The 24,180-nt window shown below is 43.2% G+C and overlaps 1 protein-coding gene across 1 annotated transcript; it reads left to right on the top strand.

Annotated features, from left to right (window-relative positions):
* The first annotated feature begins 841 nt into the window (after positions 1-841).
* PDK4 (pyruvate dehydrogenase kinase 4) lies at positions 842-9,872 on the top strand. Its single transcript, XM_038128255.1, has 11 exons — positions 842-989; positions 1,882-2,023; positions 3,040-3,111; positions 3,715-3,899; positions 4,332-4,421; positions 4,965-5,042; positions 5,669-5,745; positions 6,226-6,324; positions 6,622-6,732; positions 7,423-7,536; positions 8,480-9,872. Exons 1-11 carry the CDS (start codon positions 842-844, stop codon positions 8,621-8,623), a joined length of 1,260 nt encoding a protein of 419 aa, XP_037984183.1. The 3' UTR covers positions 8,624-9,872.
* The last annotated feature ends 14,308 nt before the right edge of the window (positions 9,873-24,180 follow it).

The raw sequence follows: 24,180 nt of genomic DNA, 5'->3' as shown, positions 1-24,180 counted from the left end.
CCGCTGTGACCCTGGGAGATGAGCTGTCCCTGAGAGCCCCGTGTCAGCCCCTTCTTAGGTCGGCTCTAGTGACACTAAATAAAGGCCACATGCTGATCTGGGGCCAGTGCGTCATCAGCACAGCTGTCCTCGGGTATTTGGTCACTATTAACCAGGTCACAGCCATGACCTACATGTCATCAGCCTGAGGCTGGGATCTGATTTTGCTCCCTTTGCCTTCCATGCAATCGGTCAGCCTCTGCGCCGACCCTGGAGCTACCCCGTCAGTACCAGCCCTGCCAGCACCCCCTGTATGAGTGCAAACACACAGCTCCCCCGGGCACCATCGCGCCCCTCAGGCCGGGCCATGGCGCCGTGCACCGCTTCCCCCCGAGCCCTGGCGCCCATGGGCTGCCGGCGCACAGCCCGCACAGGGCCGGAGCCTCCGCAGCCCGTGAGGGCCGGCAGCCGCACGGCGCCCCCGCAGCTCGGCACGGCCGCCCTGCCAGCCTCGCCCGGCCCCTGCCCCGTGCACAAGGTGACCGCGGACGACGCAGCGGCAGCACCCGCCGCTCCGTGCGCCCTGACCCCGCGGCTGCCGCCCGGCCCGGCACGCCTGGCGCTTGCCGTGCCGCTGGCGAGGCGCCCGCCGGGCCGGGACGGGCACGGGGAACGCCGCCAGCGCTGTCACGAGGGCCCGGGGGGCGCGGCCTGCCGGAGCCCCGCCCCCCCGCGATTGTAAATAGAGGCGCCACGTGAGGCGCCCGCCACAGGCGAGGGGACGGTGACAGTCCCGGAGCCCGCGGATCCCTCGCTCTCTCAGCGATCGCTTACCTGCCACGCACCCGCTGGCCCGGCAGCGATGAAGGCCGCCCGGATCGCCCTCCGCAGCGCCGCCCCGCTGGCAGGGGCCAGTGCCGGCAGCAGCAGCGGCCGGTTGCCACAAGAGGTGGAGCAGTTTTCTCGCTTCTCCCCCTCCCCGCTCTCCATCAAGCAGTTGTTGGACTTCGGTGAGAGTCGGGAGGAGCGGGGGGAGGTCGGGGCTGGGGGCAGCCCGGGCCCGGGGCTCGTTTCCCCATGGAGGAGCGAGCCCGGGGGCTGCCGCGGGGGGTGTGCGGGAGCGGCGCTCTGCGGGACAGAGGAGGCGGCGATGCCCGCCCGGAGGGGTCCGCGCTCAGCCAGCGCTGAAGTTACTGCCGCCCCCCGGCTCCGCTGCCCAGAGCCACGGTGGAGGAGGGGAGCGGGCCCGCCGGGCATTCCCAGCCCCGCGGGGAGTCTCCCGGCCCCGGGGGGGTGGCGGCGGCGGCGGTGGGGCGGTCGCCTCGGGCGGGCACCCCCGGCCGCAGTTAGCCGCCGGATCGCCAGGTGCCGGGGGCTGGAGACCTGTGAGTGCCGCCACCCGAGCTGAAGATGCGCTGCAACTCTGCTTCGGCGGTGTTGGTGGGGGGGGGCGGGCACTGAGAGGGACACGGGGCGTGTTCGTGCTCCGCTCGTACGGAGGCGGGAGGAGCCATCAGGCGGAGCGAACGCGCAGTTCCCAGGTCCCGTTATCGCTTTGGCGGCTCTGGCGGCTGTGCGCACACGATACTACCCGACGTCACCTCGAACAACCTCCTGTTTACAAAGGCCGGAGTGCTTCTTAGGGGATTGCAATTAAGGCTCGTGTCTAAATGGGAACTGTACAAGTATTCCGTCCAGGAACACGCTGTGTCTTACTGTCATGTAAACAGCGTTCTGGATAAACATAACGCCTAACACTTAGGTGAGCTGGCCTACTCGATCATGAGTAAAAGCCTCATGATTGCACAGAACTAGAGTCCTGAAGTTTATGGGAAGTCAGCAATCTGTATTTGCGTCTTGAAACTTCCTTAAACAAAAACTGAATTTTGGATTTATTCATAGGCTCGACTAATGGATGTGAGAGAACTTCTTTTGCATTTTTGCGGCAAGAACTTCCTGTGAGGTTTGCAAACATCTTGAAAGAAATTGATCTTCTTCCTGATAAATTACTCGGCACTCCATCAGTAAAATTAGTAAGAAGCTGGTAAGTATGAACTGCTTGAATTCAGCATGCAAAGTTACACAGCTTTGAGAACTTTACAGTTACAGACTTTTTTGAATAGTAGAAAGTATAACAAAATGCAGTAGAAATGCAGTTTCTTCACCAAATCTGAGTTGCAAGCTGTTACACACTGTCCTTTTCTAGCACACTGAAATTAAATTGGAAACCAATATGATTATATTGTTGTCTTTAAATAGGTGTGGGGGCCGGGAAGTTAACAGTTTGAAATAGCTAATAGAGAAGGGAGAAAAGAAAACGTGTTCTGTTTCCACACAGCGTTACAGACTCTGAGACCTATACAAAATGGGAAAGCAGGCTATGTACTTGTTTTGATCTCTCACTGATAGAGTTACTAACAGAGCTCCTATTCCAAAGTATATTGCCTTGACCTGTGGAGCAAGTGTTTGAAATTCAATTAACATAATCTCTGCAGTTGACACCATGGTTAAATCTGATTTACCCTTGCTTACTTGCACAGTTGCAGCATTTGCCAGGATGGCTGACATAAAAAGCAGAAGTATTAGAGTCAGATCTAGAAACTTTTCTTAATATAGCAATCTGTTGTGCCTTTGCCGTATGCGTCAAGGCTGTCAGATGTTAGTGCAAGCAGCTCAGCTACTTAGCTTCTGCCAGAGCTGATCAGATTTGGAAAAATTTTGCTTAAGTGGCTTCCTGATTGGCATTGTCATTTGGATCTTCTTTTGAAATACACCCCTTCTGAAGAATTATAAGGGAATCCTACATACCTTAAGTGAGGGCTTAGATTCCTCTCTGGTAGCAGGCACAAAAAAAGACTTAAATCTTCTGGAGTTCATGCAGTCAAGAGGTGTCCACCTGTCATTCCATTGTTGGTTGTAACTTGGATATTTCAAAGATACTTAAAACTCCTAGATGACTTGTTAGGAAAAATGATGTGCAGAATACAAAGTATTTTTCATATTACTAGATTAATAAAAATCTAATTAATAGCATATATTTCTTGTGTTCTTTTTTAATAGGTACATCCAAAGCCTAAAGGAGTTGATTGAATTCCATCAGAAAAGCCCGGATGACCAAAAAGTCTTATCTGAGTAAGCTTTTCGTGTTTTTATTTGAACTTTTTAGTTCATATTCTACTTTTCACAGTATAGTCACTTTAGACTGACAGCCATGATGAGCTGAATTTGATAATCTAGCAGGAAGAGCTGAGTATAGAACAAGCTGGTCGAAACCTCTGACCATGTTTAGCAGTGTTGCAAATAAATATGACCTGTCACAGCCTAATTTCAAGGTCATATTGCCCCTTTTTTAATTTCTCTGAGAAATAAAAAAAAATCTTTTTTAAAAAATAAAAAGAAGTAAAATATGTGCAATCATATTTCTGCTTTTTTTTCCAAGATGTCACCTTGAGATCCTTTCCTTTCCTTACATTTTCCTCTGCTCACATAAATGTGTAAACAGGTGTTGAATTTGATATGGCTCATTATACCTTTTGTTTTAAAAATGCCAAATACTTCTGTGTTAGGTCAATGAGGAATTACTTTGAAAGAGTAAAAAAACCACACTGTATTTTAGTATTAAGGCTGTTAAGCACTTACCTGTGCTGGTGCTATATTAGATAATTACATTATACAAAGCTTGCTTCTGTGTAGTCGGAGAATAATGTTCTAAAAAGATTTTTTTTTTGAACCTAGCTTTATAGATACTCTAATTAGAGTCCGAAACAGACATCATGATGTGGTTCCTACAATGGCACAAGGAGTAATTGAATACAAAGACACTTTTAAAGTAGATCCTGTCACCAATCACAACATCCAATATTTTTTGGATCGTTTTTACATGAGCCGTATTTCCACCCGGATGCTAATGAACCAACACAGTAAGTAGAAATTTTTACCTGAGGAAAAACTTGAACCTAATTAGTAACATGTTAATGTAAACACTTCTTAAAACAGCTGGAGATTTGCTTTACATGATTTTGTGTGACATTGAAAAGTTACAAACTGAATCTATCACTTCAAGTAATGGGAAAACCTGTTTTCTAGACTACAAAACAGTTGAAATAACTGGTTTTTGGAATATGTAGGGATATCATTCTTTATGTCTGAAAAACCTTCAGATGTGAGCTACAGAAAAGCCAACATAGTTTGCTGACAGTAGATAGCATTTTAACTCAAAAAAGGCATAAACAACATTCAGTATTTTCTGTAACTATATGTTGTGATTACCCTGCATTAGTCTCAATTTTGGGGCTTTTTTTTAATAACACAGTATTTGGGATTAAATGTTGTATTGTTCTCATGTCAAACAGCTCTTCTTTTTGATGATAAATCTGGCTCGGGGCACCCAAGGCACATTGGAAGTATTGATCCTTGCTGTGATGTTGTTGAAGTAGTGAACGGTGCGTATCTCAGAGCTTTAACGTTTCTCTTCCTGATCACTATCTGTATCTGACTGCAAACAGTTTGGGTAACCAGCTTCAGTTGTAGAGGATGCTGACTGGCTTTCATTGAAATAGCTGAAAGCTGTCTTAGGTCGGAGCATAAAAGCATGAGCTTTTAGAGGACAGAATTTAAAATACAAAGTAGCAGTAAAAAACCATGTTGGAGTACATTCTAGCAAGTGACAGATGAGGTAGGATTTGAAGTTGTCTGAGGTGTTGAGGTTGGTTTTACCTACTGGTAGGTAGCAGATGCATCAGTTCCGTACTATTATCAAACTGTACAAAGACTTACTCATGCTTCTGTAATTGCCCATTGTTCTCAATTTTTAGTGCACACAGTGGATGCAATGTTATCATTCCCTTGAGACACATTCCAGTCCTAGACAGTCAAACACCTTAGCAGCTAAGGAGGTTAAAAGCTGTATTCTGCCATGCATTAGAATGAATTTTTACATTGCTTGATATTATACTTTATACCATTTATTTAAATAATTATTTCAGATGCTTATGAAAGTGCCAAGATGTTGTGTGACCAGTATTACTTGACATCTCCAGAACTGAAACTTACTCAAGTGAACGGTAAGATAAGAGCCTATTGGTAGCCAAAACTGCTTCTTCTACGGAGTCAAAAGTCTCCTAGTTCTGTAACCTTAGTGCACATACCAGTTGATCTGGCTTGGGCTAGTTCCTTTTCATTTTCTATTACAAGCACCTCATTTAACCTGCCATGTTAGAGCTCAAATGTTGGTGTATCTTAAACACAACATTTTTGAGGTACCATTTATAAATTTGAGAACTCAGACAAACCTGTACCTAAAGTAATACCAGAAGTTGCTAGAGAGGACCTCCATATCTGGCATGAGGAACTGGGGATGGTGACTGAAATGCTGGGTCTAGTCTGAGCTGCCTGCATGTGTCTGATGACAGCAGTCTGCTTAATGTTTGAAATCCTTTATTTATAAAGGGGAATAAATACTTGATTTTTTTATTTGTTTATTTGAAAAGAAACTTATTAAGCAAGTGGCATTTGTAATCTAAACACTGTTATGAATGCATAAAGCTGTTTGCCAATTTTGGAGGGGGGAGAATGAAACTTGATTCTTTTCTTTTGTTTGTTTTGGCAACTTGCTCATTGTAAAATTTTGATGTCGTATAGAAAAATGTCATCACCCTTTTAAGTGTTTTCTATTTTTCCTTTCCTCTAGGAAAAGCTCCAGGAGAACCAATTAGCATTGTATATGTTCCATCTCATCTTTTTCACATGCTTTTTGAGCTCTTTAAGGTATGTTAGTATAGACTGAGAGTGAAGTGGGATGTGGGGTTGTGGCCACCAGTAGCCTTCTGCTTTTAGAGATTACATCTGCAGGTTTGCTCTACTGCCTTTTCTGTGGAGTGGACAATGTATTTAAGGACTAGTGAGTGCAGCTGAACTTCAGTGCTGCCAAAGTGACGTACAGAAATATGGCAACCTTTAGCAAATGCTGAACTTTGCTCTTCTCCAGAAACCTGTTGACTTTAAGGGAGTTATATTATTTAATTTACAGTGCCTGAGTTAATGTTGGGCAAGAATGTTGTAATCTTTCACTCAGAAGATCTTGGCTACGCTTAGATGCTTTAAGTTGTGAGACCTTCTTTCACACCTTAAATGATGAAACCAGGCACTGATAGGAGTAGAAGATAATTTTGCCTCTGTGTGAAAGGGATGTGGTTTGAAATGCATGGATTCAACAACTTCTGATCACAGTAACCTTCTTTTCCATAGAATTCAATGAGAGCAACTGTTGAATTCCAAGAAAACAGTCCTACCCTTTCTCCGGTTGAAGTGATAGTTGTTCTAGGGAAAGAAGACCTGGCAATCAAGGTATTTTGTTGGCCTGCTACAATGGGCTTACCGTCGTGTTTGTTCTTATCTTATACATGCATAGCTGGTTCTATTAAAAGATCTGGCCTCTGAGAGCAGGCTGAAGACATTATGCATAAGCACAAGAGCATTCTCTTGATGATATGAGCCTCCATGTAGTACAGTTATCTAGTTGAAAAATAATGTGCTGCAAAACAAATCCTTGCATTTATGACTGTTGGAAAGGTGTGTTCAAATAACAGCATTTTAAATACCATTCTTAGTGCATGTTATTAACTTTGTTCTCTCTTAAATCAGATCTCAGACCGAGGAGGTGGTGTTCCAGTGAGGAAAATTGAGCGGCTGTTTAGCTACATGTATTCCACTGCACCCAGGCCAAACGTGGATGATGCTCGGAATACCCCTCTTGTAAGATACTTTCAATACTCATGTTGCAATTAAGGTTGTTGTAAGTGTTGGTGGGTTAATAATGAGCACTGTGTCCGTCCTGCTGTTTTGTGGGGTATTCAAAGATTTACTGTGCCCCGTAAGTATGAATTTACAGTTTCTGAAGCAGAATTTTAGTACTTAGCTTAGGGGACAAAAATGTGCTTTTAAAGGCCTAAAGAAGAACATTACAACCTGAATCTAACCCCCTCAATTTTTTTCTTCCTGCATTCCAGTGACCCTAATTTACTTTGTCTTCGCTCTCCATTCAGTCCTCAAACTTATTGTAGATCATGCATTCTTTCTGGAGGCAAGCACAACTGGAACAGTCTTTTAGATCATTATCTCCAAGCAGAAAGCTCCTTTTACTAATCAACCTGTACTAGCAATAACAAGGGAGGGAAAATACTGAAATTTAGTGTGCAGAAGTGGGACATAGGTATAGAACCTCCCTCTTCCATGGAGATCTTTTTCTTATGACTTTGGGTTTTTAATGGTCAGCTTCAGCATTCTCTATGAAACTGATTAGAGATTTGTTTTCTTTCAAGAGAAGAGGAAATTCAAAGGATTTTTTAACAGCTTAAAAATCTCTGAAGACTTTCCAGTTATTTAACTTGAAGCCATTAGAGCTAGTAAAAAAATAATTAATTTTATATTGTACTTTATTTTTAGGCCGGCTTTGGGTATGGCTTGCCAATTTCCCGTCTGTATGCCAAGTACTTTCAAGGAGATCTAAATCTTTACTCCATATGTGGTTATGGAACAGATGCCATCATCTACTTGAAGGTATGTGTTTAAATTTAATTAAACAAAAGATTACTACCATTAATGCAGTGGGATAACTACTTGTTACCATTTTAAGGTAAACAGATTCTCTGCTCATGAGTAGCTCTTGTTTTTTCTTGAGAAATGACAGATTTAGTTACTGGTTTTTAACTGGTATTTAAAAAGTCACTTGGCTTTAACTAGTCCACTTGAACAACTACTAGTGAGAACCCTGTTGGTTTTCAGATTGTGTTACGGTGTTACCTAATTGTTCATGGAATACTAAGTACTCAAAAGAGAGTGAAGTAAAGGTGTGAGCAACAGATCTGGTTTATTTACTCTGAAAACAAGAAAGTCTGTATAAACTAAATCCTCAAGGAGTCCAGGTGCAACTCAACATCTGCCATATAGCCCCTCTATGGGATTCAGATACCAGTAATTTTGAACACTGGGCATATAACTTGCACTGCTGTTTATATAAGAAGCCTACAGACAACACTACATGTTCTTTTCTATTTTCTGTGCCTAATTGTGGAAAAAACCTGCTTTGAATTCCTGTTGCTAAACTGAAAACACTGAAGCACAATCAGAGCAGAAGTAGGAAAGGAAGAGACAGTTCAGCTATATATATGTAACACTTCTACTGAAAAATTTTCCCTGGAATTTTGCAGATGAAAGTCCTTTTCCATGCATTCCTGGACTATCTTGAAAACATGTTAGAGGCTACTGCTTAAGGCCTGTGAAAAATGCATAAATAGGATGAGATGTTACTGCAGTTGTCCTACCAATTACCCAAACCAATCATAGATACTGAAGCACATAAACTACCACACCTAATGCAGAAACATTTGTGCAAATAACTTTGTTTTGTAGTGTCACTGGCTTAACACTTTAGGCATGCTGAATGAATATTTGCTGAGTGACATTATTGAGAGATACTAACCTGTTCCTTCTTGACTTTTAGGCCTTATCAACAGAATCAATAGAAAAACTTCCAGTTTTTAACAAATCAGCTTCCAAGCATTACCAGGCTACCTCAGAGGCAGATGACTGGTGTGTCCCAAGTAAAGACCCAAAGAATATGGCAAAGCAGAGTGCAGCTTCCTGAAGAGACGTTGATATCGAGACATCCCAGGGGATCAAGCTGGCTTCAAGAGCAGCATTTGGAAGTATTCATCTACCTTCAAACAAGCAAGTTTCAGGACTAGCAGAAGAAAAAGAAGATAGGAGTATCATAAACCTAGGCTGTATGCACTGAATCTGAAACCTTGCTGTGGACTTCAGGATGAGGAGAATAGGAGCACATATGTCTTTAAAGAAGAGCTGTGTATAGAGAAAAATCAAGCTATTTTTTTACTATGATCAAAGACTTGGTGTGGTAGGGGTGTGCAATTTTTAAATCCTGTTTAATGCTTGAATTCTTAATACTGACTGATAAACGAGTTATGCTGATGCATATTTTTCTGTTAGAATAGTTATCAGCAGTTTATCATATTACAGAACTTCTCAGGTAGATAGATAGCATCCATACTTTAAAATTGTATTTATAACATTTGGAAAAGAGCTACTTAACACGGCAGTCTTGTAGCAAGATACAAACAGCATTCAAGTACAGCCTGACTGGAAGAGAGGGAGCCCTGAGAGGTAGGGAGAAAGTGTTTGCCCTATATAAGGAAGTCCCATTTAAAAAAAAAGCTATTCCATGAATAAATCTTAAGCAATCTTCATCTTAAATGATGCCTTGCTCTGTGAGTCACCCTGCTAGATATTTTATGTTAAACTGTTTATGGGAAATCAGCCAAGTTGGGCTTCTATGCATGAGGTAATATGAAGAAGAAAATCAGGGTATTTTTAAGAGCTACCAGAAAGAAATGGAAAGCTACTTGGTTGTAATAGCTCTAATGTTAGGGTAGGTCTGGCCTATGTCCCTCTGTTCTGGAGATTGTGTGCCAAGTCAGTTAGGATTTTCCAAGAGCTGAAGTCAGACATTGCAAGTTGAACAGAAAGGTTTTGGTGATATGTATTGTATAAGCACGTTGTGAAGAACAGCATGTTTTAAAACACAGCCTTGTGGTTTGTTTCTGTTGTGCTGTTAGATTAGTGGCTCAATACACAAACCAAAATCTGCCAATTGTCTTTTTCAAATTTGTATTGGACCACATCAGCTCAAAGCTGTACGTAGGGAATCTATACCCTGAAAGCTGTGGCTGAGCACTGAAGGTCTGTGGGAAAGGTTTTCAGGAGTGGTGTTGGAACTGTAAAAATTTATTCTAAGAACTGTTCATTGCAATGGAAAGGGCTTAGGAAATGTTTCAAAATGTAAACAGCACTGAAAACTACAGGAAAGCTTTTATGAAGAGCAAAATAGGGGGAAATCCCACAGGATTTTTATGAAGAGCAAAATAGGGGGAAATCCCACAGGAAAAATACCAGTGGGAGAGAGTTGTTCAGAAAGTGTTCCATTCTCTGTAAGCTTCTTCCTTGCCCATCTTCTTTGTGTGTTTTCACTTTTCTAAGCAAGGTAAACTTTAACAGATGCTAAACTATTGAATGTTGCCAAGCTGGCCAGTCAAAAGTTCATCAGGGCTGTAGAATATTACTTGAATTTTTTTTTACTAATTATCATATTATCTTCTGTTTATGTGATCCTTTGCAAAAAGTTACAAATACAGGAAAACACCCTGCTCAGTATGACAGTTTTCTATTAGAGATTTCTATTTTTAGGGCAGAAAATGACTCCATATTCCACTGTGAATCTAAAATGGTTTTTAATAGGAAAACTACCTTTGCATTCTTGAAGTCCTGTTGAGGTATATTTCTCATCAAAAATAAAATATATTTTGATATGCCTCCTTTATTTTAAAAACTATTTTTAGGTGTATTAATGATAACTGCTGAGCATGATGACCTTAGTACTGCATCTAGGCTGTTTTTATCCTGGTGAATAAGCTGCAGTCACCAAAAGTCACCAGATCATGCATCTGAGCTCAGCTCAGTGAATGATATGGCTAATAAAAAGGAAATACCTTTGTCTAGAATATACAGGTGTAAAAAGCTGCTTTCAGCGTCATAAAGTAATTGAGTATTTGTTGGTTTTTGAATGGAATACAAGGTCACAAACACATACCAAAATGGTCATTGTTGTCCAGTACACACAATTTATACCTTTCTATCTGCAGCTGCTTCAGTTAGTAATTTCTGTTTCAAAGCAGCTGAGGCACATATGTGCTGCAAAAAATTGTGATGCTGCTTGCAGAGCAAAGCTGTGGAACATTCATGATGCAGGCAGAGGTTGTGAAGCACTTAAGGAAAACACATGAAATCTGTGTGGTATCTAGGCTTTCTACCTAGATAATACAGCACCTTTTCTAGCATTCACTGACTTTTTATTCTGAAAGCAGAGCTGTAGTTTAAAGTCTTTTACTTGGATGTAGATGTTGAAATAGTTTTATAATAAAATGTTTTAAATGCTTGTCTGTGTCTTTGTTTATTTTAAGTCGGATGCAAGCAAGGGCTTTTTATTTCAAGTCTTACGAAATGGAGTTGAAAAAAACAACACTGATACCATGTCAGGTACAGCAGAGGGGAGAAGCACTGGAAGAATGATCTGCTTATGCTTAATATTGCATTGGTTGAGAGGTTACACAGTACCTAAAATCAGTGCATCACCTTACCCATCTCCTTACTCTTTTTAATTAGGAGGGTATTCATTTTCAGTTGAGAATTGGGAATGTTCCATCAGCATGTGTTCTACGCTCTAAAATAGTTGTCTTTTGTTCAGTTTTAAAGAGTGTGAAAATTGACTAAGAAAAAAAGACATCCATCACCAGGTTTATATCTAACAGAAAAGTTTTTCCACAGACTAAAGGGATGGCTGTCTTTCAGCTCTGAAGCAGTGGGACAGCCGGCTTTTCATAGCTGGTGTGTAAGAAAATGGTAGTGGTCAGATGGTTTCATGACCCAAAAGTCGTGTACAACTGGTGCTTTAGCAGACTTGTGTTGGCCTGGGGCCATCTTGCATCTCCCTTAATTTTAAGAAGATAGAGTAACTGTAAACATATATGTATATACTTCACTTGAAAGAGGAGAGGTAGAAACCAGCCTGACTCCAGGTGTCTGGCAGCAAATCTAAAAGTGGCAGCCTTGTCTACTGAGTTTATTACCCTCCTTAACAATGAGGGTTTCACCTTCTTAAGGGTTTTGACTCGTAATGCCAGGGAAGCAGATTACATGGCATTACTTTGCATTCTGCAATTACAGAAATGTACCACTCTGACATATACCAGTATGCCAGGTGTGTTGGGAGAAACAACCCCAAACTAAAATACACCAGGGACTTCAATAAACTACTACAGCAAACAAAAGGAAACCAACAACAAAAAAGACCCATTGTGTTTTCCCATCATTTTTTTACCTGTGTTGCAAGAGATTGTGTTGTAATCTCTATAGACAGGACTTGCATATTTCCTGTCAGGTTTTTCGAGGCAGAAATACACATACATACATTCTATACCTTGCCTGTGGCGGGCTTGGGAGCAGGGGTGCCCAAGTGCAGCAGGATGGACCCAAGCTGCTGTCTGTGCAACTCCCTGCTGAGCACACGGCCCCAGCAAACCCAGGACTCTCTGCAGCACGCTGTGCACAGACCATCAGTCCCAGCCAAGCTCCTGCAGTCTAGAAGGCAAAATGTGGGTTTTTTCCTTCTCCTGCACAAGTCCAGTGGCCATGCACCAGCTCTTGGTCACTGTGTGGGGCCGGCTTGTTGCTGGCATGTTCGGGGGGGCCCTGACATCAGCACATTTACCCACGGCTGAAGAGCGTTCTGGTTTCACAGGAGATAAGCAGGTGTTGCACTTTCGCCCTTTGCTCTCTGATTGGGACCTTACACAGCCAGGTTCCTGATGTCAACAGAAACCACGCCAAAGCACCCTGTGTTTTCTCTTCCAGATCATTAGATAAAAAGTGTACACTGATTACTTGTTAGTGTTAGTGGTGCCTTGGGCACAAATCCAGATTAATCTCCCTGGAGCCTTGATACACAGTTGTTCATTATCATCATTTCCTTATCACTTAACCAAGTTTTTAAATCCGCCAGACTTTGCCCTTTACATGCAATAATGTCCTTCCCAAAGAATTATTACAAAACAAGCTTTGCTACCTTTGATGAGGAACGCTACTGGACTGGAAAAATAGTTGGTTTTTTTTCCCTCTTTATGGCAGCAATGATGTCTTTAGAAGATCAGGTATACACCAAAGAATTTTCTGCCCTTAAGTTCTTTAGTCATTTTGCAAACAGGAAGTAGAACATGGCAGTTTATGATCCCTCAGCTCAGCTAATTTTTGGGGGATGGTGAAGAATAAGGGGCACACTTCTGCATTAACATCTTTGGGTTTTTATTTCCCAAGAATTGACAGTTTTAAATGCCTATGTCCTGTCCCTGTATTACAGGGCCTAAGGCGGCTTTGCACATCTGTACTGTCATACACATTCAGACAGAATGACTGACTCAGTACCTGGCTAGATGCTGCTACTCCTCACAGTCAGCAAGGAAAAAGGACATGTTGGTGGGCAGCTTCAGTCAGTCCTGCTTCTCCCCACTCACCTCCCAGGGCAGAAAGGGCAGAAACACCCATGGGCAGTCTTAATTCTTCCTTGCAATCTCAAATGTTGGGTGTCAAAGCAAGCAGCTGGAACACATTCCTGGGTCTTCGGAATATCCTGAGGGCTCTTAAAAATGTAAGATTTTTATTTAAACAGATAAATATGTATGGGAGGTACATAAGTAGATGTATGATCAGGAGCTGCTCCTCATCAGCTCTCCTCAATATTCCTTCTGCAGCTATGAAGGAAAATCAAAGCAGAGTGCAACAAATTGGCCCATGTGAAATTAGCACAATTTCCCTGTGTCACACTTGCTTTGCAGTTCCTAACAGGAAGAGGAAAGAAAGGAAAGTATTTGTCTGATTTCCTGCTGTATGAGGGGCACAGCCTTGAGGAATGAGTCTCACTGCCTTCCTGGGAGTCATGGCCAATTGAAAATACAGACAAAACAGGAAACACAGCAAGAGAACTGACAACCAATCCCACTATTTTGAGCTGCTGAACATTCTCCTGGACTGTGACAAAGAGTTTCTAGTTTAGAACAGGTATGCTTTAAGTTACAATTATGTTATACAGCCCTGTCTGCAAGCCTCAAATAAGAAAATCAAGAAGAAAAAAAATACACTTGTTTACATTGCTGTTGTAGGTTAGGCTTTCTGTACTTTGTCACATCGCTGGACTGGGTGTGAAAGCTGAGAACCTTGGCATGGGATTCGGCACACCAAGTACGACACCTTATCATGGCAGCGTGTACATGTCTCTGTGTGTGTGCTGAGGTGTGAGCTGGATATCTCAGCTGCCTCTCATGACCAGTGTCAGTGTATCCAGAGAACTCCAGAAAGCTCTTCTGAAACAGACCCCTACCTCTGGTGCCTGAATAGTGATCCTGTCTCCAGTGGCAGAGTTCAACTGACTGTAATGGAGCCCCAGACACGGGGGCACATGTAGGCACCTGTATTTAGATGGCTTCAGCTGTGAGCTGGCTTCCAGCTCATTCAGTTACCTGAAAATAGGCACCTGGTCCTATATGAGGCAGGCTGGACTACTCTTCCTGTCTCTCATCTGTCACTCTGGAAGACAGAGGTCTTCCACAAGTCCTTTGTCATGCCTGCTAGTCCCATGCAAATACCTTGTATGAGCAATCCTGGCTTTCTAAAGTATCAGTGAATAGTTATGTTTAGGTAAATGACTCAAGTCCTCTTACTAGTTCTGTGTGGTTGTGGGAAACTGGAAATACAGAGCTCAAAATTATATTGCTGCTGTGTCATTGCTGGCCAGGGTGGATATATAATGGAAAATCCCAGACAATATTTATTCTGCAGCAAATGCCAATGGGATCACTGCAGATGAGCTGGCTGCTGGCACAAACTGTGTCAGCCTGGAGCTGCCTCTGTGCAGCTTGTCATCACTGACACTGCTGATCTGTCTGGGTTTGGGACTGGTCCTAGGGCCACTTGATCGCAGGAGACAGCATGAGTCTCATCATTCTGCATCCCGCAGGGCAGCAGTGCTGCCAGACAGGTCTGAGCCATGCTTGCTACTCCTGGGACAACCAAGTACCAATTGCTGAGCAGACCTTTTACAGAAACATTGGAGCTAACTGTAGCTGATGCTGATTGTTAAATGCCATGAGGCTTACTGATAAATCAGATGCACTGAAAGATCTTCTTTGTAGTGTTTATTCCTTAGAGTGGTTTTCTCTTCCTAGCAGCTTTACTGGCCACAACACCCTGGGTTGATTTTTAACAAATTATCTGGAAAACAGGTTTGAATACCTGCCAGGGCTACTCGTGGTCTCCTCCAATCACTGTGGCGTGCAGCAGAGTTAGTAACATGCATTGCAAAGACTATTGGTGACCCAGAGTCACTCCCCTACTTACGAAGGGCATTACAGGTGGAATTCAACCTTCACACAGGGGTGGATCGGATGGTTTGGATCACTCTCAGTGCTCACTCTCAGTGTTACCAGGCGTGTGTCATTGCCTCACAGAGCACAGGAAGCTGTTTGCTCAGGCATAAAACTATGTTTGTGTTGACACAGAAGCACTTGTTTCTGCTTAGTTAGGGCTTGTTATAAAACCTTCTGATATCACAACTTTCCCTTGCTTCTAATCAGCTTCATCTCAGGTTTTACATAAATACACAATGAAGAAAGCTTCATTTTCAACCTCTGGCCAGGGACACCTGCAGTTTTCATTATTCATGTTATTAATGGAGATACCCAGAAGACTTCTGCTGGTACAAATTCATTCATGTGCTTCTCCTCCATGGCCTTGCCCTCTGGTTCCTGTGTTCTTCCTACTCCTGCTGCCGATGCCTGGCTCTGCATGCTCTGAGCCTATCTTCTGTAGCCAAAGGATGGGAACAGTCCTTTGGAGAGATGTCACACTTCCAAAAGCTTTTGATTTTTCAAGGCCACTGGAAGGTCAGTTCACTTGAGAAAAAAAACCAAATTGTAACACCTTCTGCATATTCCCAGACTTCTGTCATTTGAATGGCAACATCTATGTAAGAGCAGCTGAAACAATGGCAAAATTATTCACTAGAGTGCCATAAACTGGTGCAGACAGACCTTGGAAATTACATTACAGTACTCAGGGCTTCCTGAAAGAGATGTTGCCATCCTTCTCCAATGAATTGTTCTTGCCTTTTCCTTTGCAGCAGAATGATATTCCTCACCTCTGAGTATTGACCTTAAGGCAGAGGATGTGTCTTGACTTTAAATCTGAACTATAGTAGTCAAACAAAGCAGAGAAGAACTGGGGATCTTCCCAATTCTTCCCAGGAATAAACATATCCACTGCCTTATGAGAGTTTTGGAGGGAAAAGGTCTACCCCTATCAGGGGCCTGTTTCAGAAGAGGGAGGTTTCTTTTCATAAGAGCAGAAGAAGATTCCTGCAAAGCTGTTGAGATTGACAGAGTAAAATAAATGTTTTTCAGCATTTCTTTAAAGTATATTCACACTGGAAAGTTTGGAGTTTTAAATAATGTAAACATTTCTAGGAGAATAACAGAATATTGGTGTAAATTACAGTAAGCTTTCACTTATAGAAGTATTTTTTTTACTGTAGATTAGTAAAAAATAATAGAGCAATAGGTTTAGAAGCAGTTATTAAGTTGATCTTATTTTCATAGTGTGTGAGTGTGGAATACAGAATATAGATGATACATCAATGAGTTGTCTATAAGCATGTCTGAGACCTGTTGATCAAATTTGATCAAATTCCCTGCTCTTTTCTGGGCTGTTTCTAACATATGCTAACTCTTTTTCAATTGATAAAACAGTATAGTATAGTGTAGGATTAACATATTGAACAATATAATAGTAGTAATAATTCACCTTTAGCTTTCACACCATATCCACTGAAATATGTGACAAGCTTCCTATTGACACCACTATTGGAAAAGCCAAAACAGTTTGAGTTACTGATCTGTAGAAGAGACACACACACCCTTAAAGGTCTCTAGAAAACAGCAAGCAAACTAATTTTTAAGTCCTTCAGGGTGCAAGAGCAAACAAGAGGTTGGCCTCACTCTGTTAGCTGCCATGAGATCTGCAAGATGGCACTCATTGTGCAGGAGGAATTTAAAATCAAGAGCCACAGCTAGGAGAGGAAGATAAGCATATGACTGACATTTAGACCTTCAAGATATGTTGAACATAAATGTGTGTATGCACATATAGCCAGTTTAAATATACTGAACTGGCTGACAGCTCTGGCTTCAGCTCATCCTTACTTAATGCAGTACAGCCCTTGTACTGGAGAAGCTTGAGATCCAAACACCCCTGAGCAGAGGGAGGTCAGCTCTCAGCCTCTCTGTTCAAGCCAGGTGAGACCAAAAGCCCTGATACACGCTGCAGAAGTCTGGGTGCAGAGACACCATTGTGTCTGAGGTATAAGTGTGTCCCTGTTCCACAAAGTGGGCAGCTTGTCCTTGCCTCCCCAGCCACCAAGAGCCCCACTGAGATTAAGGGGTTTTGCCTGTGCCTGGAGAGAGGGACAGAGCTCTTTAACAGCACACGACAGTGACTAGCCACAGCTTGTGCTCATTTCACACAGTTGAGGCTTTTTTAGGAAAGGATTAAGAGTGTCCAAACTCCAAACAATGTGAGGGCCTGCTTCAATACGCCTGGAAGATTATTCCAGCTGTTTGGGGCCGGTACCTAAAAAAGCAAAGCTTGCCTCCCATAGTTAGTGGAGCTCCAGACACTTGGGTATGAATAGCTTGGTTTAAGCAGAGGGCAGACCGGTAGCTAGTGCTAGATAAAAGGATACAAAATAGCACTGTAAATAAGAAATGAACAATTATAAACCTTAAAAATACCCTTCAGGAAACCCATGGCTGCTGTCTGCTGCCAGCTGCTGGATCTTTTGTTCTGCTTACAGCTTTTCATCCTTTTATTTTCTCTTTTTTATAATTTTCTTGTGAGGACAAACCCAGGCTGCATATACAGCACAGCCTGCTCCAGCCAGGACTGGAGGCCACGGGAAGCCCTGGTGCCTCTGGCTGCTGCTCTGGCAGCCTCCTGAGCCAGGGGCAGGGAACCCACGGGGACAGCGTGTTCCCTGCTGGCTGCACTGGAAGCTTCAAAACATGTTTATGTCGAGTCAGCAAGAACCGCCCAGATTGGTCATACCAATGCTGCTCTCTCTCCCTTTCCAGGCTGCTGGAAGGAGCTGTGTCAAAGTCCAAGCCCACATTTAAGTCTGTTTCAAGTGTTATCTGCAGTCAGCTCCTGCCTGCCCAGAGTCACTTAGCCACCATCTCACCAATGTACCCAGGTCACCTGAAAGTGAAGGGCAGACAGGGCTGCCTCTCTGCCCCTCTCCCTGCTCTGTGTCAGAAAGGGCAGCTCTCCCTGTGCTCAAGCGAGTTTCTGGGCAGAACTCTGTGCCATTTGATATCAAACCCTTCCACACACACAGCACGGCCAGGCAACAGCAGTGTGTCCTGGCCAGCTGAAAAAGGAGTCCTCCTCCTTGATCTTCCACAGACAGGATGCACCTCCCTTTAAGCCTCCTCAAAGGCTTAAAGGGACACCAGGTGCATGACTCAAGTACATCTCTGAAGCACGGAGGGGCTGTGTGGGGTGCCCTGCAAGGGGGGACCATGGCAGCTGTGGCACAGCATGTCGAGTACTTGGTTGAGTTTCAATCAGCTGGAAATTAAAGCAGGAGAGAGTTGGGATACAGAGACCTCCAGCATTCAGCTCTCTGCAGCTGTGTCAGGGTCTCTTGGATGCCTCCATCCAGACCTGCTAATGCCACCTGTCTGCCTGGGATGGGGCTGTGCATGCATCTGTTTGCCCATTTTTAAGGCTCCCTAAAGTTCAGGAGAAAATGTTTGGGTTTGCCTTGAACTTGCAGTCCCTGCAGTGGAAAGCTGCTCTGCAGAGAGGGGCTGCAGCCCACGCTGGTGGCTTGCTAGTCCTTGGTGCCAGGAACAGGCTTTTGGGTGTGCCTGAGGGGGAAGAGCACACAGGAACATTGTGACCAGGGGGAATCTTGTGTTCATAATAACACTGTCAGCTTCCAGTGCCACAAGTCATAGTTCACAGCCCTCAAAATGCAGATTCAAGTTGCTAAGAAAACAATGTTTAATCCTCTCATTTAACATTAGATTTCTTATTTTGTTTTTCTCATTTGCTGTTGAACTTCACCTCCAAACGTGCATGGAAATTCTCCCATGTTTATTGAGACACTCACTATTCACCATGTAAAAATCTACAGTATCGGTTCTAATTCTAATGCCAGTTCTCCCCTTTCTCAGTTCTTCCTCCCCACACCATGTGAATAGACTTAGCTCCTACCTCTCCTCTGCACAGCTCCCTGCCACATCTGCCTGTTTCCATCCGCCAGGCTGAGCTGTCTTGGCCAGGGAAGGATGCAACCTCTGCTCCAGCGGTGCAAAAAGAAGCTGCCAGAGATAAATGGCTTTGTGAACAGAGGTTTTGCTGATAGACTTCAGACCTTTAGAGCGTTCTGGTGTCATTAGAAGCCAAGGTCACGGGTTTGTATTTCCTCCCACATCACTGGAGGATGCAGAATTTGGTTGCATGAAAAAGCTGGCAGAATAAGGAGTCTCTGCCATGTTTCTGATTGCAGAGTAGAAACCTCCTTCTATGCTGGCAGGTGAAATGTGTGAGCACAGCACAACTCAGCAAGGCAAAGCCCACAGCCTGCCCCACAAAATCCATCCAACATTTGGGTTTCATCCACCCACCATAGGAATGAGGGGCATTTGAGAAAAGATTTTGTTCCAGCAGACTGAGAAATGAGTAAGTTGCTGTGGGTAGGCAATCCAGATGTTGTGGAGGATGGCATAAACCTGAAGAACCACAGATGGCACAAACCTGCAGAACCACAGGGGTGTAGAGAGGCAGTGGCTCTGCTGCCCTTGTTAGAAAAGGGTGTAGTGAAAGAATTGCAGAGGGGGTCAGGCCCATGTCATGTGCCAGAGGCTTTATAGCCAGGAAGGGGAAGAGAAGAAATCTGTGAAATTCTGTGGATTTATGGTGAAGGGAAGGACAGGGCTGTGGAAGAAATGGACCCATATGACAAACTGAAGTCCAAATTTCCAGCAAGGTATAGTTCAGAGCTGCTGCTGTCACTACAAGGTGTACTTACCATGGACACAGGCTGACAGTGTGCCCTCGAGTTCAGGACAGCCATGCACCTTTCCCCAGAAGGGAACTTGGAAACAGTAGGACAGACTCACATGAGAATTGGCTCAGCCATTGGGAGGTAGGTGTAATTCAGTGGGCTCTGTTGACACTGAGTCTTTTGGGCCAGCTTTACTCTGCAGGAATGTTAAAATACCTACATTACTTTTTGCCATGAAATGGCTTCGCCCTGACTGCAGTGATGTCACGTTACCTGCACTTTCCAGCATGCTGTGTGCTTGTAGCCAGCTCAGGCACTGCCCTGCAGCAATGCCTGTGTTTTCATACTCTATGAACCAATGGCCATATATTAATAAGGCACATAATTCTGTCCCCCTTTTTATAGCATGTTATAAAATAGACTTTCTGTGAGTATTCCTGCTCTTTTCTTCCTGCACTTTCTTCCTCAGACCTTAGCAGCTATTTATCCTTACTTCATACCCAACTAGCAATTTTTGTTAAGTTACCAGAAATAAGTCAAATTCCCTATCCTTGACCAGAGCTGTCTGGATTCAACCCCCCTCCTTCCCACAAACAGCCAGCAAGCTCATGGCTATACTGAAGCAGTGCAACTCCCCACTGACAGTTACTATTGACATAAAATAATTGAGTGCTGATTGCAGTACCAGCAGCCTGAGCAGCCACGTCAATTGCACTGTTACAAAGCCTAAGCATGGTCGACCCAGGCATTAGGCAGAAGGCTGATAGCAGCATCTCCAGTCAGCCCCAGCTTGAAAGAGCAGAACTGGATGGTTTTTCAGTGGTACAAAAATCATCACGTGCCCAGTGCTCTCATTTCAAATGCCTTAATTGTAATTTAGCAGTACTCCATAGGGTGTCTCTGCAAGGTGAAGGGCAACACATAGCTGCTACATGTTAAAAAAAAAATAAAAATAGCTGTGTATTAAAATCAAACAGGTCATTGGAATGCATGATTTCCATTGTCACTTCTACAATTTGTGTCCTATGAAGCTTAAGATGTATTTGGAGAAAGAGTCAGAAACAAATTTCTGAGCAGCCAACAGATTTCTTCTGACAGTTGCTGCATACAGCAATCTTTTCTGACCCACTCATCTGCTGTGCCAGAGGTCCCTGCCTCTCTACACAGAGATATTGTGGTAGATCTTTCCACTGCTTTAATATGTCTTGGGAAGGTTAAGATGTCAGACAATAGCTAGGCTTTGGCATCTCTCCTAACAGTATGTTCTGCACTGTCTTTTAGTAGAAAAGCAAACTCTAGGGATTACAGGGAAATTCTACTGACATATCCTGAAAGTAAATGGAAATATTGCTGTGTCTGACCCATATGTATCTTGAAGTGTTACAGAAAAAAAAAAAAAAGCAGCCCTTCAAGAGCCCTGCAAACCTTCCAGCACTGAAAACCTGGCGTGCCTCTTTGTCCTCTGAGAGTTTAATAAAGATATATAATAGCATAGACCACCCCAGACTGTTTCAATCTTCCCTTTCATCTCAAAGACTGAACTCTTGTATGTTTAATTTAAAGGTATTTGTCCCATGAGCAAAATCTGCTGCCAGAAGCATTAGTGGTTTTTCAAAGGACGTTCCTTAAATATGAATGAGCTGAGCCCCTGTGATCACCCTAATTGATCCAGCAGTGCTTGCAGCTAAAAGTAAAGCTGCCACCTTTCATGGCAAACCAGACCTTTTCCCCTGCTGCCTAATATTTGTATTCCTGACATTTTACAAAAATAGTCAGTCTTGCTCAGCCTGGGAGATTTCTATAAATTCATGACCACAGCAGTTAACTTGATTCTCTCAAAACTGGTTATAGGCTGTAAGATATTGCCCTATAGAAAGATAAGAAATTTTTCTTTTAAAGATAGCCAGTGGTTTTGAATAAATAAAATGTCATTGATGCTGAAACGCTTATGGACATTATGCCATCAGGACAGGCAGCAATGCTGGAGAGGTAAACCATCCAGGTTTTTTTAAACTCCTTGTCCTAGTATCTAAAAGCTGACCAAGTACAAACAGACTTTTAAAGAATTTGAAGGAAAATACAGCCCTAAACAGTCTTAGACTTCAGTTTCACCAACCGACTCTCCCTGGATAAGTTATTGGAGTTTTGGGTCAAGCTGGACCCAGCAGACATCAGGGGCTAAGTTTAAAATTATTGCAAGAGCACGTTACAAAGAGGATGCCCATATTTCCACTAACAGCTGCATGGGTCCCCAAATACACGCAGAGTGTCCCTGTCGTCATAGAATGGGTGACTTCTTCTGTCCATGGTGCATGTGGCTTAAGAACACCTCTTTATATATAACTTCTCAAAACCACAAAGACCTGAAACCTAGAATCTAAAAAACCTAGAATCTCACTGTTATCCATTGAGAAGTCATTAAGGGAGCTCTGGGAAAGAGCTGCCAATGGGAACGGGAACGGATCATTCATTCTTTGCACCCATCTGTGCTTTAAATATTCGAATAGGCCATGGAATGCAGTAGAAATGTTTCAAACATGTCTACTTCTCTACTAAGAAGCCAAGAGGCAAAAAGCAATTTATTTCACAGAGGACACCAAACAACCCTGAAAACAATTTTCTGTCATTTTAGGTCATGACTGTGCTCAAACTTGTGGTGTAGAGGTCTCTCTTCCAGGTGGAGTCATCCAATCTGATGAGGCTTTGAAAGTACAAAAGCATGATCAGGAATAATATGACAGTATGAAATTTCAAGACATCTCACAGAATCACAGGATCTGCTGAGTTGGAAGAGATCCACAAGGATCATCGAGTCAAACTCCTGTCCCTCCACTAGACCATTTCAAAGAGCCACAACAAGAGCCTGAGTGTGTTGTCCAAACACTTCTTGAACTCTGTGAGTCTTGCTGCTGTGACCACTTCCCTGGGGAGCCTGTTCCAGAGCCCAACCACCCTCTGGGGCAGGAACATTTTTCTAATATCCAGCTTCAATCTCCCTGACACTTCAGGCCATTTCCTTGGGTCCTGTCACTGGTGACCACAGAAAAGAGATCCGTCCTCTGTGCCTCCTTTGTGCATCCCATGAATTTAATAAATGATGATCTTATTATCAGGTACTCCCACGCCTCACATGATCAACTCCATCCAGTGTGTGGGAATAGAGTACAGTAATAAAGGAAAAAATGCTAAAAAGGAACAAATACTAAGGTTTGCTTATTCTCCGTCTTTACAACTTCAACAACAAAAGCAATTAAAGTGCATCAATCAGGTTTGGTTTTTTTTTTTCTGTGATAGTGATGTTGTCTAGTGTTTTTAAAGCTTGCAAATTCCTATGACTATAATCAGGCTGATCCCACTGTGCTCCCTGTCAGATACCACAATGGCTATAATCTGGCACCTGCTTGGTACAAAGCTTGGAAGTGAGCCTGGGTGCCCACAGAATAGAAATTAAGCATGTTCACTGAAGAGAGAGAGGATCAGAGGGAATTTAGGAACACTGGTGACAGCCTTTATTCTTCTCTCTCAGCAAGATAGTCCTGGCTACGACAGGTCAGAAAACACTGCTATTGTTCTGCCTTAAACCTCCCTTTTCCAGATGCAGAATTTCAGAAGGAGCCAGTGTGGGGATGTGTTTCCAGTAATATCAGCTACCTCCATCTGTCTCTTCTGGACTGCCAAGCTTGCCCCATTGTCAGACTGTTCAGGAAGCAAAAAATATTTCTTGACTTGACCAGCTGGCAAATTGTCTTCCTCATGCCTGACTTAGAGATGCATCACCTAGAAAAGCAGTGGGTTTAGATAACCTATGCTTTTTCATCTTTCCAAATTCACTCTTCTTCTGCAGTGCAGAATCCAGTGGATCCCATTGACCAGGAGGTGTCTCAAGCAGATTTTTCTATAGAAAACCTGTCTCAGATGCTGATTATTCTCCCCAGTAAATTACTGCAGTGTCTCTGATAGAGACATCTCTGCAGCTGTATGGAAATCTCTCATTGGCTTAGTGAATTACAGGGACCTATATTACAACTTTATTCACATAAGAAAACATTTACTCATGATCTGTGTTCACTTTGAAATTCCTTATTGGAATGGGAAACTTAAATAGCAATCCTCATTGCTGTCTGGTTAAACATAAACAGACCCGTTAACTGGATTCTTGTACACAGTGTACAAGCATTAATTGATGAAAACTGAGAGGAAAGGAAAGGGAAGTGATTTGTAACACTAAACAATCTGCAGGTCTCTTCAAATGCTGTTGCTGCTGCTGTGTGAGACACAGAGACACTTGAAGGGCTTGGCTGCTCTGGTTTGTCTGGGAAGAGCCTAGTGTGCTGTGAGCTGTCTTGCAAAGAAATAACTCTAATAATTGAGACTGACAGCTTCACAGTCAGAGGTGCAATGAGAAGTCAGGAGCTACTGGCTCCCAGTGGTGGGCCTGGCTTACCTCTCTTTTCAGA

This window comes from Motacilla alba, chromosome 2, assembly GCF_015832195.1.
Source record: "Motacilla alba alba isolate MOTALB_02 chromosome 2, Motacilla_alba_V1.0_pri, whole genome shotgun sequence".
NCBI classification, from domain to species: Eukaryota; Metazoa; Chordata; class Aves; order Passeriformes; family Motacillidae; genus Motacilla; species Motacilla alba.
This window is presented reverse-complemented; position numbering and strand designations above follow the sequence as displayed.

Coding starts and splice junctions, on each gene's coding strand:
- PDK4 (XM_038128255.1), top strand. CDS start 842: ATGAAGGCCGCCCGGATCGCCCTCCGCAGCGCCGCCCCGCTGGCAGGG. Junction 5,746..6,225: donor TGCTTTTTGAGCTCTTTAAG/GTATGTTAGTAT, acceptor TCTTTTCCATAG/AATTCAATGAGAGCAACTGT. Junction 6,325..6,621: donor AAGAAGACCTGGCAATCAAG/GTATTTTGTTGG, acceptor CTCTTAAATCAG/ATCTCAGACCGAGGAGGTGG.